Here is a 17,260-nt window from a genome sequence, read left to right as displayed (position 1 = left end):
GAGGAAAATAACTATCAGAAGGACTAAACTAAGTGATTTCAAATAAAATCCAGCCAGGATTTAGAAAATACTAACATAAAGAGAAAAAATTAGTTGCAGAGTGATAAACCAGGCTGCCGCAGTCTATGAATGAGCCATCAGAGTCCTTGAGAGACCTTCCTGATTTCAGTGCTCACAAACAGCACAAAGGACAAAAGAGTCCCGGGGTCCTATGTTGCCCCATCTTCCCCTTCCTCCCAAGATGGGTTTTCCTTCTTTACCTTGCTTCTGTTGGGCTTCAAGTTCTGCAGATTCACACTTCAGCTGGGCTTGCACAGATGGAAGGCACATTCTGGGTTCTTGTTCTGTTCTTAGAGGTACGATCTCCTGTAAGAACATTTCCTGTTCCTCAGTGCGGACTGAGACCTGAGGTAAATGAGATATAGCTTAGAACCTCGCTCTGGTAACATTAAACAAGAATATACTATCCAGGGCAGTGGCACCCAGTTCTCTGAAACTTGAAACAAACTTCTTCCCACATAACAGCCTGCCATAATTCTACTCAAGACCAATACAAATGTCACCTCTTCTGGGAAACCTTCCCTTCCCCAGTTGGAAGTAATTTCCCCTATCTTAACAGTTAAAGTATATTATTAAATGTACCACTTTTACATTTTTGTCTATCTCGAAGAAATAGAGAAGTGACAAAGAGAAGAAAAAGAAGGTAAAAAGAGGCAGAAGCAGAAAGGAGTGGAAAAGAATTTATGGGGAAATAAGACAGAAGTGAGAAAAAAGGAAAGGAAGGGGTAAAAGTAAAGGGAAATAATGAGAGAAATTACGAAGAAAGACAGAAGGGAACAAAGGAGAAAGAGAAAGAAAAGAAAGAAGGTATGAGAAGGAAAGAGGAAAGGAAAAAGGAGAGAAATCTCTCATATTCCTAACAATGCTCTTCTGAGGTCCCCATCCCCCTTCTTTCTGGGAAGATGATCTTGTTTTCTATTTCTCCAAGATCACGACCATCTCAAAAAAACCCTCTCTCCTTCACTTTACCTATCTCCACTCTCTTACTCTTCCCCTTTCCTTCTATTTTAGAGGAAGAAGTCTTTTCTTTTTCAAGGCTTGTATCTCTACTTTTGCCTTCAATCTCATCCCCTTCTGCTTCCCTTTGACCCTTGCTCCTTCAATTAACTCACTTACTCAGCAATTTCAACCACTCTGTAGTTTCCAATCCTCCATGGGCCCATTACCCCTTGCACTTAAAAATAAAATAAAAGAAGAAAAGGTTTCCCCAGCATGGTAGTATCAAAACAGGAATTGGAATCTAATTACCTACTCTGTTTCTTAGTTTAGTATCGACAGCTCTGTCACGTTGGGCTAGGAATCATTCTGAGATTATATGACATCATGCACGTAAAGCACCTCACACAGGCACTGGCATATGATAGGCCCTCAAATTACTTCCCCATCCCTCTTCAATAGCTTGCCTAGTGGCTCAGACTGTAAAGAATCTACCTGCAATGCAGGAGACCTGGGTTCAATCCCTGAATCAGGAAGATTCCATGGAGAAGGGAATGGCAACTCACTCCAATATTTTTGCCTGGAAAATCTCATGGACAGTGGAGCCCGGCTATAGTCCATGAGGTCACAATGAGTCAGACATGACCGAGCAACTAACACACACACACACATACCCTTCAATGGCTAAAGTTTGTAAAAAGAAAATCACCATACACTGACACTCTTTCTTTGACATAGTTTCATTTTGTAATCTTTCCCTCAGAATAAGAGCCCAAATCAGCAGAATACTATCTCAGATGTACAGAAAAAGATGTTATGATACTTCAAATTTTGGGGTGTGTGTGCTCAGTCACTCAGTCCTGTTCAACTCTTTGTGGCACCACGGAATATAGTCCAACAGGCTCCCCTGTCCATGCTATCTTCCAGACGAGAATACTGGAGCTGGTTGCCATTTCCTCCCCTAGGAGATCTTCCCAACCCAGGAACTCAACACGTCTCCCGAATCTCTTGTATTGCAGGCAGATTCTTTACCACTAGCACCACCTGACAAGCCCTCAAATTTGGGGGAGAAGGGGGCAAAAAAAGCCCAGTAGAGTGAACTGTGCCTTCTGTCCCTGGATCTTTGACTCCTCATAAACCACTAGCTACCCACAGCAAGCCTCAAAGGAAAGGACTGGTTGGCAATACAAATTCATCATGACTAAAACCGAGTTACTTCTGCCTACACCTAAGAATCCCACTCTTTCTTTTGGTTCTCTTCCTACCTCCCTGGCCACTCCCCAGTTTCCAGTCTGGTTACTCCCCTGATGCTCTTTTTGTCTCATGGCTTTAAATACCATTCATGTTCTGCCAAGTCCCAATTTTGTATTTCTAGAACAGATTTCCACCCCCTGCCCCCACTGAATCCCAACTCTTTATATCTAGTTGCTTGCTCAAACTTTCTACTTGGATTCTAATGAGAATCTCAAAATTAACACATCCAAAACCTAGCTTTTGATTCCTGTCCCTCTACTCCAAACCTATGTCTCTCCCGATTTTTACCATCTCAGTGAATGACGAATTCATTTTACCTGATGTACAAACCAAAAACCTTGGCATAATCTTTAACTCACTTTCTCTCATATCCTGCAACCTATATAAACACAAATCCTCTCAAGCTCTACCCTCAAAATGTATCCAGAATCCAATTACATTTTGCCACTTCCAATGCTATTATCCTAGTCAGGCACCAGCATCTCTTGCCTGGATTACTGCTTATAGCCATAGCCCCCTCACCTGGTTTCCCTGCTTCTAACTTTGTTCCCTATGTTCTCCTTCCCCATCCCCAGGCCCAATGTAAGAACTTTCCCAACATAGAAGCTAGAGTGATTATGTTAAAATTAAAAACTTTAAATTGGAATTAAAAGTCAGATTGGGGCTTCCCTGGTGGTCCAATGGCTAAGACTCTGTGCTCTCAATGCAGGGGGCACAGGTTTAACCCTGGTTAGGGAGCTAAGACCTGCATGCCACATGGTGTGGCCAAGAAAAAAGAGCAGCAACCCTCTATACTTTTTTCACTGGTGCATTCCCAGTGCCTAGTAAACAACAGATGGCCAGTAAATATCTGCTGAATGATGAACTTTTCCCAATTCACTTTCCCCTACGATCTTGAACTCGGTTAGGAGTGTTTCCGTTACACTAGTCTTTCAAGCTTGAAAATCCCCAGTGCTTAACTTAGAATAGACTGCTGAGTAGAGTTCTCCATTCTTTCTTCCTTCTTTATACCTCCATCTGTATCATTTTCAATTAATTCTTACCTAAGATATGCCTCTTCCTTTGCAGTCACACTTTCATGATCCTATTTTCAACTTAGACCTTTTTACCACATGGTCCTTCCCTCTTCAGGCTTTGTACTTCGATGCTAGATTAAACTTCTTTTCATTACCACTGTGATTATCTAGCAGTATCCTTCAGCCACTAGATGCCAGTAGTACCTCGCAACGTTCAGTTCAGCTCAGTTCAGTCACTCAGTCGTGTCCGACTCTCCGTGACCCCATGAATCACAGCACGCCAGGCCTCCCTGTCCATCACCAACTCCCGGAGTTCACTCAAACTCATGTCCATCGAGTCGGTGATGCCATCCAGCCATCTCATTCTCCATCGTCCCCTTCTCCTCCCACTGCCAACCTTTCCCAGCATCAGAGTCTTTTCCAGTGAGTCAACTCGTCGCATGAGGTGGCCAAAGTATTGCAGTTTCAGTTTTAGCATCAATCCTTCCAATGAACACCCAGGATTGATCTCCTTCAGAACAGACTGGTTGGATCTCCTTGCAGTCCAAGGGACTCTCAAGAGTCTTCTCCAACACCACAGTTCAAAGCATCAATTCTTCGGCGATCAGCCTTCTTCACAGTCCAACTCTCACATCCATACATGACCACGGGAAAAACCATAGACTTGACTAGACGGATCTTGGTTGGCAAAGTAATGTCTCTGCTTTTTAATATGCTATCTAGGCTGGTCATAACTTTCCTTCCAAGGAGTAAGCATCTTTTAATTTCATGGCTGCAATCAGCATCTGCAGTGATTTTGGAGCCCCAAAAAAATAAAGTCTGACACTGTTTCCACTGTTTTTCCATCTATTTCCCAACGTTAGGACAACCAAAAATGCCCCACAACACTGCCAAATGCCCTTTGAGGTACTGAAAAATGTCCCATGACACTGCCAAATGCCCTCTGAGGTACTGGTTGAAAACCACTGTCTTTATCAATGTTAAAATAAAACAAAATGGTCCAACATAATTCGCCTTTTTTTTTTTTTTTTGTATCTCGGTATTAGTAAAACTCACTTAGAGAGAACAGATTAGGAGCTTCTGTCCTACAGAATGAAATCTAAACTCCAGAGGTTGATATTCAAGATCCTCCAGTCTCTGTTTTCAACTGTTCTACTGACATCTCACCTTTTCAACTCAACTGGGCTTTCAACCACTCAAAGAAACATGGGTCCCCTCCATGCCCCTCCCTCCTAACTCTCCATGCTGCTCCTACATCTCATTCCTCTGAGATGGTGACTTTGATTTCCCAATCTTTTAATCCTTTAATGGAGACAAGGCAGAGGATATATCTTCAAAACTTTATTTCTCAATTACTTGTGTTGTGCAGAAGTGATGTCCATTTCAAGAGGCTGCTGCCCACCCTTTAATCATCTATTTTCTCTGTACTAGAAGTCTGTTTCTGGGCAGCATTGTACCAAACAGAATTTTGCAGCTTAATAAGCTTAATACAGAAATACACGATCCTTCCACAAAAGATATAAATAAGTTAGGATTACATTAACCAACGTTCTGTAACACTCAGGCCCCTTTCTGATGTACCAGTTTTGTCAAGGATACATTTTGTGAAATAGTATCAGACTTCATTCTGGCCTAGAAATCCATAATTCACTTCTCAGACACCACATCTATGTTCTCACCTGATATCCTGGTTCATCCAACTCTCTCTCTAAATCCTCCAGCACAGTCACCACCTCTTCCCCACTCTCTGGATGCTGTTCCTGGACCCAGGCTTGGAGCTCCTCAGGCAAGATAGTCAGGAATTGCTCCAGCACCAGCAGTTCCAGAATCTGCTCTTTGGTGTGGGTCTCTGGCTTCAGCCACTGATGGCAAAGTTCCCGGAGTCGGCTCAAAGCCTCACGGGGCCCAGATGTTTCCTGGTAGCAGAACTGCCTGAAGTACCGTCGGAAGACCTCCCTGCTGTGGGTGTTGTTCTTTTGTAGGCTCTGATCCTGCGTAGTGGCATATTTATGCTTCTCCTCCAGCTCTTCTTCCTCTATCTTTACTTCCAAAAGTTCATCCCCATCCTTGTTGGCCTGGATAGACCAAGTATATGCCATCATTGCTATACAAAAGCTTATCAATGCTTCAAGCAAGATCTCCTGTGTCGTTTCTTTCTGGCTGGAACTGAGGGAGAAGCTATCATCATTAACCCAAACTACACCACAAACAAAAATTGCAAATTCTAAGAATTTAAATATGCACTTTGAAAGCTGCCTCCAGGGTAATCTACTATAGTCAGAGAAATGCCCTGATAAAAAAGACTCAACAGACTAAAGAAAAAGAATAAGTAAAAGGTGCTAAGTTGTTTTGGAGAAGGCAGTGGCACCGCACACTCCAGTACTCTTGCCTGGAAAATCCCATGGACAGAGGAGCCTGGTAGGCTGCAGTCCATGGGGTCGCTAAGAGTCGAACACGACTGAGCGACTTCACTTTCACTTCTCATTTTCATGCATTGGAGAAGGAAATGGCAACCCACTCCAGTGTTCTTGCCTAGAGAATCCCAGGGACGGGGGAGCCTGGTGGGCTGCCGTCTATGGGGTCGCACAGAGTCGGACACGACTGAAGCGACTTAGCAGCAGCAGCAGCTGTTTCAGGATTTTCAGGACAAGAAAAGTATGACTAAGAAGGAAACAGTTCCACTTAATAATAGAAAAAAGGAGAATTAAATAGAATAAACAAACATTTAGAGCAAACAAATTATAACAAAAAGCTGAGACATCTTTGAGTAGTTGCTTTTTAAATTCTTTAAAAACTCAGATGATGCATAAATGGGAAATCATTAAGTCATAAAAGCCGCAGTTACATGAATTTATTTTCGCAGGGACTTAATCTCTCTGCTCCTGATTCTTTATCAAGCGAAAAAGCTGGAGACATTGGTTTTTCAGGCCCTCTTCTACCCTAGTATCTGTAATTCTAAAGGGATGCTTGTAAAAGAGGCCCTAGGACGTGGGTCAGCGCCTGTGACCGACGAGTGATCGGAAATGTCAGATGGCGCAGAATCAAGGGTACACACCGCGAGGCAAGCCCGGGAGGTATGAGGCACACAGCCGTGTCTCTCCCTCATCCCGGGCTGTGACCCCGTCTCAGAGGGCAGGGGGCTAGCTTCTGCCTCAAATAGCTTCTCGCGGACCCACCTGGGCAAGTGAGCACAGAGGACGCCCGGCTCCAGCCTCGCCCGATGACGGCCAGCAGCCCACCCGTCGCGTCCGCAACAAAAGCTCGCTCAACCGCAGCCCCAGGAGGCCAGCAGAAGTTTTTCTCCCGGATTCAAGGGGGTGAGGTCTCGAACGGTTTCGGAACCGGAACCCACCAAGAGCGACCCACAAAAGCCGGAAGCGGCCGAGGAGTACGGAGCCTCTGGTCACTTCCGCCGCCACTCTAGGAAGAGCTCGCTCGCTACTCGTTAGTTCTCCCGTGCACGCTCGAGATGGCTACGCAGGATTCACAGGCCCGCGGTTTCATGATAGTTTTCGCCTTCTGCTAGTCTTCCACTTGATAGTATCCCCATTCCTCCAAACTGATGGGTGGTTGAGGAATGGCGAGCCTGTCTAACCTAGGTAAATCCTATGCTTTTTCACTCTCACGTTTATTTGGGTTTCAGCACCTTTCATATTAAAGATGTCTCAAAGGGATTTCTCCTGAGGTCCTTCCAGACTAAGGAGGGGACGTCTTCTGTACACTTCTCAAGGGTCAACCTGAAGGTTTCTGCTTACTTTTTCACCTTCTACAGTTCCCTTTTATGCGCTAATGATAATGGGTATACATCTGAAAACCCATAGAGTTCAATGGGAAAACTAAAAGATAATTTAGTAAACTAGCAAAAATATAAAATTAACACACTGAAAGCAGTACTTTCCTATGTGCAAATAAACAGTGATAAAGTTACAAGATATAATGGAAGAGAATACCTAATTTATAATAGTAACAAGAGGAAGAAAGAAAATAAGTGGGACTAAACGTAGCAAAAAATTGCAAATGGGGAAAATCTCCTGAAAGGTCAAATGTATAGTTAGACAAATAGAAAGCCACATGCTAAAAAGACTGCTGAGGGTCTTAGTTCAAAAGACTCAACGAAGAAGTCAATCTTCTAAAATAAAATTATCAACAAATACTGTTCTAGAGTTAGACAAATTGATTATAAAGTTCATATGGGAAAATAAGAATAGCCATGATACCCTCTGAAGAACAATAGTGAGGGACATACTAATCAGATATCACCACAAGTTATAAGTCCCTACAATTGAGTGTGATACTGTGTAAGAACAGACAGAAATAGACCACACCCCAGGATTCTTGCCTGGAGAATCTCATGGACAGAGGAGTCTGGCGGGTTACAGTCCATTGGGTCACAGAGAGTCAGACACGACTAAGTATGCAAGCACCACACACTAGACCGAGGTACGTATGGATATTTAGTAAATGATGGTGGCATCTCAAATCAATGGGGGAAACGAAGGGCTTGTAGATAAGTTGTATCAGGACAACTGATAGCCATTTGGTCAAAAGTAAAATTGCATTAATATCGCCCATCACATATCAATCAGGATAAATTCCAAATGGCTCAAAAAAACAAATGTAAAAAATATACCTATATATGTATTAAAAGAACATGAGTAGTAATTCTAACACCTGGGGAACAGGAAACCTTGCCTCAATTTCCAAAAGCAGTAAAAAAAAATAATCAGTAAATCTGCCTAAAAATAAAATGGATTGGTTATCCAAAAATACCACAAAGAAAAGTCAGAAGAAAAATGACATACTGGAAAAATGTTTGCAACATATCACAAAGGACTAATATCCCAAATATATAAAGGGTTCCTAAAAAGAAAATAACTGAGGACGTCCCTGGTGGTCCAGTGGCTAAGACACCAAGCTCCCAATGCAGGGGGCCTGGGTTTGATCCCTGGTCATCAAACTAGATCCCCACATGCCACAACTAAGAGTTCACATGCTGCAGTAAAGATCAAAGACCTCCGGTCCCTCAAATAAGACCTGGCCCAGTCAAATAAATAAAATATTTTTAAAAAATAAGAGAAAAAAAAGAAAAGAACCAATAACCCAATGGAGAAAATGGACAAAGGAAATGAAGAGCTGATAGAATAAGAAATTGTAGCAGTGCTCAAATGTCTGTAGAGATGCTCGGCTTCACTCAAAATGTAAACATACAAACTAAAAACTACACTGAAGTACCATTAGTCATTTTATCAGACTGGAAAAAATTCAGAAGTTTGACAATATACTCTATTCATGAGGAAAGAGGCGCTCTTATGCATTCTCAATGGGAACACAAAATAGTACAGCCCCTATTTGGAAAAATAATAAAGTGTAGCAAAATTGCTTACGTAAGTTTATTCTTTGTCCCTGCAATAGGAATCCATCCAAAAGATATATTGACAAATCTACAAAATACATATGCACAAGGTTATTTATTTAGATAGTCAAGCTAAAAGACTGGGAACAAACCTAACGTCCATCGATAAGTGACTGATTGAATAAACTGTGGCATAACTACCAAGGTAGCTATAAAAAGAAGGAGAAGTGTTTTCATGTACTGCTATAGAGTGACTGTTGGGTGCTGACAGCAGACTACTGGTGGTAGGGAGAAGAATGACACCACCTGCCCCACCCTCACCAAGAAGTCTACTCCTCACCTAATCTCCAGAGCCTGTGAATTTATTATGTTAGCTGGCAAGAGGGATTCAGGTTGCAGATAGAATTCATCTAATTCTATCCAACTGAACTCAAGATAGGTTTTCTTAGTTGAGAACTAACTTTTTTGTTCCAATAAAGCTTGATTTCTGCACGCTTAAACTTGAATTCAATATTACTTTCTCTAATCACAAAACACTATGCTTATATTTTGTTTTTTTAAGTTAAATTTAATTTTAATATAATTGTAGATTCATATGTTTTAAGAAAGAATGCAGAGATCTCATTTACTCTTTACCAAGTTTCTACTACTAGCAATATCTTGCAGAACTATAGTACAGTCACAACCAGAGCATTTACATTGTTACAGTCAAGATACAGAACATTTCCATCACTACATTAATGCCTTTTATGAACACACCTAATTCCCATCTTCTCATTAATGACTGGCAACCAGGACTCTGTCCTCTGCTTCTGTAATTTTGCCATTTCATATTTCTTTTTTCATTTATTTTTTGACAGAATTGTGCAGCTTGTAGGATCTTAGTCTCCCAACCAGCGATCAAACCTGATTTGATCACTGCAGGCTCTCTGCAGTGAAAGCACGGAGTCCTAACCACTGAACTGCCAGGGAATTCCCACATTTCTCTGTTTTCTTTTTCTTGGCTTCCTGTAGGTTACTTCAATAAGAAGTCATTTTTTCCTTTTTAATTGCATTTTGATTTATCTATTTTTGGTATTTTGTTGTTCAGTTGCTAACTCGTGTCCAACTCTGTGACACCACGAATAGGCTCCTCTGTCCTCCACTATCTCCCGGAGTTTGCTCAAACTGATGGCCATTGAGTCTGTGATGCTATATAACCATCTCATTCTCTGTCGCTCCCTTCTCCTCCCGCCCTCAATCTTTCCCAGCATCAGGGTCTTTTCCAGTGAGTCATCTCTTCACATCAGGTAACAAAAGTATTGGAGCTTCAGCACCAGTCCTTCCAAGGAATACTGAGGGTGGATTCCCTTTAGGATTGACTGGTTTGATCTCCTTGCAGTCCGAGGGACTCTCAAGAGTCTTCTCCAACACCACAATTCAAAGCATCAGCTCTTCAACACTCAGCCTTCTTTATGGTCCAACTTCACATCCGTGTATGACTACTGGAAAAACCATAGCTTTAACCACATAGAACTTTGTCAGCAAAGTGAGGTCTCTACTTCCTAATATGCTGCATAGGTTTGTCAGCTTTTCTTCCAAGGGGCAAGCATCTTTTAATTTTGTGGCTGCAGTAACCATCTGTAGTGATTTTGGAGCCCAGGAAAATAAAACCTGTCATTGCTTCCACTTTTACCATCTTTGGTAAATCTTTTTGTACACTTTTTAAAGTAGTTGCTCAAGGTTTCCAGTTATATATACACACATATCACGTTCTATTGGTATCATCTTTTTATCAATTTGAGTGAAGTATAGAAACCTTACTTCCCTTTACATCTCTTGCCCTCCCCACTTATAATTCTCTTAATTAGATATTTCCTCTAAATATATTTAGCACCACAGCAGACAAAATTACAATTTTTGCTTCAACAGTTAAACATAATTCAGAAAAATCAGGAGAAGTAGGAAAGCTTGCTGCATTTACCCATATTCTTTCCTGATTATTCTCTATTTAGAGATTGTCCTTTTGCCATTTTTTTAAAATGTAGGTTTCTTGGTGACAAATTCTATGTCTTACTCACCTGAGGACGTCTTGATTTTTCTGTTCACTCCTGAAGGATGTTTTCACCAAGTACAGGATTCTGGCTTGATAGTTCCTTTCTTTCAGCTCTTTAAAAATACCATGTCAGTCTCTTCTGGCCTCATTACTCATAAGAAATCCACTGTCATTTGAATTTTCTCCTATACATGTCATTTTTCTCTGGCTGCTTTCAAAATCTTTTCACTGTCTTAGGGTTTGGGGAGTTTAACTGTGATGCTGTTTTGAAAGATTTCCTTGGGTTTGCCTTGTTTCCATTTTGATCAGCTTCTTGAATCGTCAGGTTTACTTCTCTTGCCAAAATTGGGGATTTTTCAGCCACTATTTTAAGTAATTCTTAAGCCCCATCCTCTTTGGGACTTCAGTGATATGATCATTACATTTTTCTACAGTTGCACAAGTCCCTGAGGTTCTTTGTATCACTGCAGTAGTTTCCTTTGGCTTCTATAACAAATTACCACAAACTTGTGGCTTAGAACAACAGAAATTTATTCTGACAATTCTAGGGGCCAGAAGCCTAAACTCAAGGCTCTGTCCAGAGACTCTGAGGTAGAGACCCCATTTCTTGTCTCTTCCACTCCTGGTCATCCCTTGGTGTCCCTGGGGCTCAAGGTCATATCACTCCAAGCTCTACCTCCATCTTTACATCACCTTTTTCTGTGGGTCTAATTTCCCTCTGCCTCTTTCTCATAAAAATATTTATTATGGCATTCTGGACCCCTTCTGGATAATTCAGGATAATCTCCTTTTCTCAAGATCCTTATTCACTTATTTTGCCATATAATATTCACTGTTCTGCCACACAATATTTACAGGTTCTGGTGATTAGGAAGTGAACGTATCTTTGGGTGACTATTTTTTCAGCCTACTACCCTCTGTTCCTCCTTTTCCCCCTCTCCAGCTTAGTTTCTCTGTTAGAATTGGGTTATTCCTGTTTAGTCTTCTAGTTCAGATTTTCTCTAGCCTCCATCCTGTTGTTAAGACTACCCACAGAGCTTTTACTATTATAACTGTATTTTTCAGTTCTCAAATTTCCACTTGATTTTTTCCTCTTTTTATCTGTTTTTTTTTTTTTTTTTGCTGATGCCTAAAATGTGAGTTTGAGTGAACTCTGGGAGTTGGTGATGGACAGGGAGGCCTAGCGTGCTGTAATTCATGGGGTTGCAAAGAGTCGGACATGACTGAGCGACTGAACTGAACTGAACTGAAAATGTGTCTCAGGGCTCCAAGTCTAAGTGTTCGTGAAACTCCATATAATTCACAATGATCTTTATTCCTAGTTTTGTTTAAAACTTTTTTAATGTGATTAAAAAAAAGATCACCATAACTACTTAACCACTTGGATTTCACTTTTCTCATGTAGGTATGAAATAAGCTAAACTCCAAAATTTCTTTTTAAATCTCAGTACTTTTTGATTCTTGGAATAGGAGAATCAGAAAATCCAGTATTCTTGCCCAGAGAATCCCATGGACAGAGGAGACTGGTAGACTATGGTTCATGGGGTCGCAAAGAGTCGGACATGACTGAAGCGACTTGCATGCATGTATGCGTTCTCTGACTATATACTGAAAAGCTCCTACTATACCTTTGATGATTCTACACTGCCTATCAAACAAAGACTCAATGCATTAGAAAAGTGTTCAAGGCCCTCTCAATCTGGCCCCCACCTACAATCTCCCACTCCTGCACTTCCCTTCAAGAACTCTGTGACCCAGACAAACTGCAAACCCCTTGCCTCTTGAACATGTCTTAAATTGGGGTCTTGCCTCACCCTAGTCCTGCGGCCAAAAACACTTTCCTCTATCCTCCATCTTCCTCTCCAAAGAATCTACATTTCTCTCAATTATCAACTTAACATTTAACCAATGACCCACATATGTTGGTATATATTTTATATTTCAAAATTCTAAAACGGACAATCTTCATATTTTATAAAATTTTGACCTTAGGTATACTTTTATTTAGAATCACCTCAGAAATAACTGTTGTCTTACTAGGAAAATATAAAAAAATTTTCTACTATAAGCTACTTTTTTTAAAGGAAAGCATTGTCAGATACAGAAAATAGGGAATCATTTCCAAATATAAAAGATATGGACAGAGTCTTGATTCTCCTAGAGTCCTGACCTTCAACTCAAAATTATAGTGAAAGAGAATCTTCAGGGCTCTATCTATAACTCTAGGTAGGTTTTAGTTGCAAGATATTTAGCCATTTCTTCCTCTTTTTTGGTTGCACCTGAGGCATGCAGGATCCTAGTTCCCTGACCAGGGACAGAACCATGCTCCCTGCAGTAGAAGCAAAGTTAACCACTGGACGACCAAAGACATCCCACTTAGCCATTTCTTGATGTACTGTCCACTGTCCTAACTGCTCAAAGGGGTGCCGGACTATCCTTCAAGAACCAATAAGCCTATTTAATTGGATTTGAATCAATATTTCTTATACCTTGCTCAATCATAAAACTGAATTTCTTACACCTTACTTACACCTAAAACCAAAAATCTCTTTCAGATTGGACTTTTCAAGGGCACAGGGACGGATGGATACTGGTCCAGGGAACACCTGAAACGAGTTCAACACTAGAGACTTCATAGGTTGAGTAAAAGGAGCCAGGGTGGGAAAAGAGAGAAGTGAGGGAAGTTTAGAATTGTAAACAGACAACTAAGAACTTCTGGTCTGGAAGGCGGGAATAATCACAGAAACAGCCAAGGTCTTCATGCCATTGTCTGTGAGCATGGTCTTCATGCTCAGTCGTTAAGTCATGTCCAACTCTTTGCAACCCCACTGTCTACAGGTTAAGTCAAATATTATTTCTCAAATAATGAGGAATGTGGATCCTAGATAAAAGAATTAGCATAAGAGAATTAGTACAATCAGTATCAGAAAACAAGGAAAGTTAGTTTGGTGAACTGTAAGTCATTTTAATTGCATGAACCATAATTGCATTCTAAGAGTACATCTGTCTCTACAGCATATATAACATATTTTGTTTCTTGGTGTTTTACCAGCTGTTGAGAAAATTAAGAATTTTTGAAAAGCTATAAACAAAACAAAACAAAAAAACAACTACAGAACAAATCAAACATTCAACCTTCAATTGCAAATGTAAAAACTCAGTTCATTAGAAATACTTCCTCTAAAATCCTAATCTGTTCATATTTTAAATATTTTAAAAGCTGATATAATTGAATTATCCAAACATGCTGCTCCAGTATATTGGAAAATCAAATTTAAAATACTTATGAACTCAGATTATAATAGTATATATACTATATCACTGTGTGCTCAATTGCTTAGTCGTGTCCAACTCTTTGCAATCCCATGGACTGTAGCTCCTGTGTCCATGGAATTATCAAAGCAAGAATACTGGAGTGGGTTGCCCCTTCCTCATCCAGAGACTGAACCCACATTTCCTGTGGCTCCTGCAATAGCTCTGTGGATTCTTTACCACTGAGCCACCTGGGAAGCCTATTATATCACTATATGGAGTATGTATTTAACTTGAGAAGTTGATTTTATTGCAAACTTATCCTACTATATTTTCTTTAACTTCATCCTAAAATTCCTATGTATTTCTATTGGATATAACCTAAACCTCAAGACACCATAACCTATATACTCTTAAGGAAATTTAAGGTTTTTTTCTTCTAAGATTGTTGATAATACCTACAATTAGTCACAGGTAGTGACACTAACAGTTTGAAATGTTAGGTCTAAGAATATATAGCAGAACAAAATACATGAAATCAAAAACATCACCTATCACTTCATTTTTCCACATAAGCATTATGTGCAGTTCTTGTCATCCAAATCCTGTTTTCTAGCTCATGTGGAGGAGCTTTTAAACAGAAAGAGTTTGACTTGGACCAAACTAGGGAAAAGAATAAAATAATATATAACACTTTGAAGTAGTAATTTTTCATCTGTAGGAGTAAGTTGAACTATGGAGCACCAACAAATGATATATCACCAACTTGTAAACAGAATAAGGAAGCTTTCTGTTATAAGGCAGAAATATCTAAAGATTATACTGTTTCATGAAAACAACAAGATGTAGAAAGGTGTGAATAGTATGCTATCATTCTGCGTAATCAAGGGAATAAAATTATATATTCATATTTTCTTGTATTTACATTTTAAGAAACCCTGAAAAGTAGTAAGAAACTAGTTAAATGACTACCTACAAGGGGAAAGATAGGGACTTTTTTTAATGTTGTTTTGATATTAGAACCAGGTGCAGAATGAATTATCTTTTTTAAAAACTCCTTCTAAGTAAATTAAAATTTAAAGTTAAAAATAATCACTCATTACAAAAATAAATAAAATGCCTCAAATGAGATATAAGTGGGAGGAATCTTTCTTGGAATTCCACTATAAATTAAATAGGCTGTGCATCTATTGAAACAAATAAACGGGCAGGTTTGTTGAGCTAAAAAGCAAAACTGTAATGCCTCATAAGTGCTCTATGTTCCATATGGCAATACAGTGCTTCCAATGGCTTAGCAGAAAGAGCACTGCACTGAGAATAAGGAGAGAATTCTAGTTCCAGCTGCATTACCTAGCTATGTGATGTTACACAGTCACTTCTAGAGCTTCTGTATCCGTATCTGTTAAACAAGGGCATGCAGAAATGACTCTGAGGTCCCTTATTGTGTTCCATTACTCTTAAGTTACCTGCATGTGTATATGATATTCCAATCCAGATTGTTATCACCATAGATTTTCCACTTCTTTGTCTCCTGGCCTTAGTATAAAGCTTCGCAACACTCAGTGTTAAGGGAAAGGAGTTTTTTAATGTATGACTTTGGTAATAATCAATAAATAGCACTGAGAAGCATGGAGGCTATAAAAAGCAATCAGCATGGAAGACTGATCATACTTTTCCTCTCTACTTTTGTATATGTCTGAAATTTTCCTTAACAAAAGGCTAAATAAAGAAAAACCCCAAAATGCTCAAAAGTCACAGGAAAAATACAGTTAGGCCTATATTTTCACAACAAAGATCTTAAGTGAGATATCAGATTTTTAAGCTAGTATCTTAGTCTTTGTAAAATTTAAAATCATGAGCAATATTTGTTATGAGTAGACACTGAACTAGTAATAATATATGGTTGCGTCAATTTCTTGGTTTTTAACTGAAGGTTGAGTTACTAAACCTCTACAGGGAGAAACCTTTTGTGTATGGAAATATCCAAGTGCCCCCTTTTGTAGGTTAAAAGGCAAATTTTCCTATCTTATGCAAATACAAACTAATCTAATAGTTTACATATAGATTTTACTGAAATTATTTTAAAATTAATTTTTTTAAATACTACCTTTGATTTTTGTATTCAGGTTGCATATAATTTTTAAGACTTAAAATAAGTTTTAAAAAACTAGGATAAAGTTTTCCTGAAGCATATCTAGAAAATTTTTTGGACAGATACGTGTGAAATTATGAAATCAATGCTGTAATAGTGTTGCAAAGTTATGGATGTCACTGACCAAAGAGACTTTGACAGTTGTATATAAGATATTATGCTTCTCTCAGCATAAAAATCAGGACATTTTCACTGGCTTTCTCTGGAGCTTCCTATTACTAGAGGATTAAACTATTAATACTATTGTTCTCTCAGGGACAAAGTAAGAACCAGGACCCTGGCTTCCTTGCCCAGTGGTCTGGCATCAGGAAATGTTGCCCTACCTGTTCCAAGGAGCTAGCTGGATTCAGCCATGGGGTGGACTTTCCGATGCTGGATGAGGTTGCAATGGTAGATGAAGTTCTTGCCACATTCGTCACATTTATAAGGTCTTTCTCCAGTGTGAATTCTCTGATGCTTAATGAGGACAGAACGTCGACTAAAGCTCTTACTGCACTGATTGCACTGGTAAGGCTTTTCCCCCGTGTGGATCCTGAGATGATGAAAAAGCCCAGCGTTCTGGCTAAAGGCTTTGCCACAAACGCTGCACTGGTAGCGCTTCTCCCCAGTGTGGAGTCTCTGGTGCTGGAACAGGCCTGACCGCTGGCTGAAGGCCCGCCCACACTCATCACACTCATAGGGCTTCTCGCCTGTGTGCGTTCTCTGGTGCTCGATAAGGATGGAATTCTGGGTGAAGCTTTTCCCACATTCACTACAGATATAGGGTCTTTCCACTGAAGAGCTTCCCCGTTGCCTCTCCAATCTACCTTCATGGTCACAGGTCTCTCCATATTCAGGCACTGGAACAGTATCACCATTCAGTTTTTCAGGTGCCTCCACAAGAGATTTCTTTTCTTTAGACAGCTCCCTCTTTGGGGATAACTCCACATTCCAAGTTCCAGTCTCATTGTCTGAAATAATAAATGGATTACATGAATGTTGTGTTTCCAAAGAAAGAAAAATACTGGTCAGGAGAGTGGGTGGAAGGGGACAAGCAACCATGTTTTCTATTTACTTTCCCACTCTTAACAATTATACCTGGGCTTCAGTGAGAAGATGCCCTGTATCACAACTGCCAGTTTATTGTTTACCTCTTCCCAGACTGTAAACTCCCTAAGGGCATCACTGTTTCTCCAGTACCCAGCACAGTGCCTGGCCCACAG

General features: G+C 40.1%; 2 protein-coding genes across 5 annotated transcripts in view; both read right to left on the bottom strand.

Moving 5' to 3' along the window:
* The window catches only part of ZSCAN12 (zinc finger and SCAN domain containing 12), a 29,302-nt gene extending 22,646 nt beyond the window's left edge, over positions 1-6,656 (bottom strand). For 2 of the 3 annotated variants that reach the window (XR_008683341.2, XM_055407140.2), the window contains exons 1-3: positions 6,443-6,655; positions 4,946-5,432; positions 261-405 (exon numbers count right to left, since the gene is read on the bottom strand). Coding sequence is in view for 2 of the 3 variants with exons in the window: in XM_055407140.2 (XP_055263115.2) it covers positions 261-405; positions 4,946-5,368 (568 nt within the window). In the remaining variant the exon portion in view is untranslated. Of the gene's footprint in view, positions 1-260; positions 406-4,945; positions 5,433-6,442 lie in introns of all 3 variants that reach the window. The other variant, XM_088831450.1, reaches the window with a different exon arrangement.
* ZSCAN23 (zinc finger and SCAN domain containing 23) overlaps positions 276-17,260 on the bottom strand; it is a 54,869-nt gene continuing 37,884 nt past the window's right edge. For both annotated transcript variants that reach the window (XM_088831467.1, XM_088831466.1), the window contains exons 4-5: positions 16,382-17,008; positions 276-405 (exon numbers count right to left, since the gene is read on the bottom strand). In XM_088831467.1, the coding sequence (XP_088687593.1) occupies positions 16,395-17,008 (614 nt within the window). In that variant the 3' untranslated portion in view covers positions 276-405; positions 16,382-16,394. The remainder of the gene's footprint in view (positions 406-16,381; positions 17,009-17,260) is intronic.

The sequence above is a fragment of the Moschus berezovskii genome, chromosome 23 (genome assembly GCF_049115385.1).
Source record: "Moschus berezovskii isolate FMDL1 chromosome 23, NW_MosBer_1.0, whole genome shotgun sequence".
NCBI classification, from domain to species: Eukaryota; Metazoa; Chordata; class Mammalia; order Artiodactyla; family Moschidae; genus Moschus; species Moschus berezovskii.
Note: the sequence above shows the minus strand (reverse complement) of the source record. Positions and strands in the feature narration are given on the sequence as shown.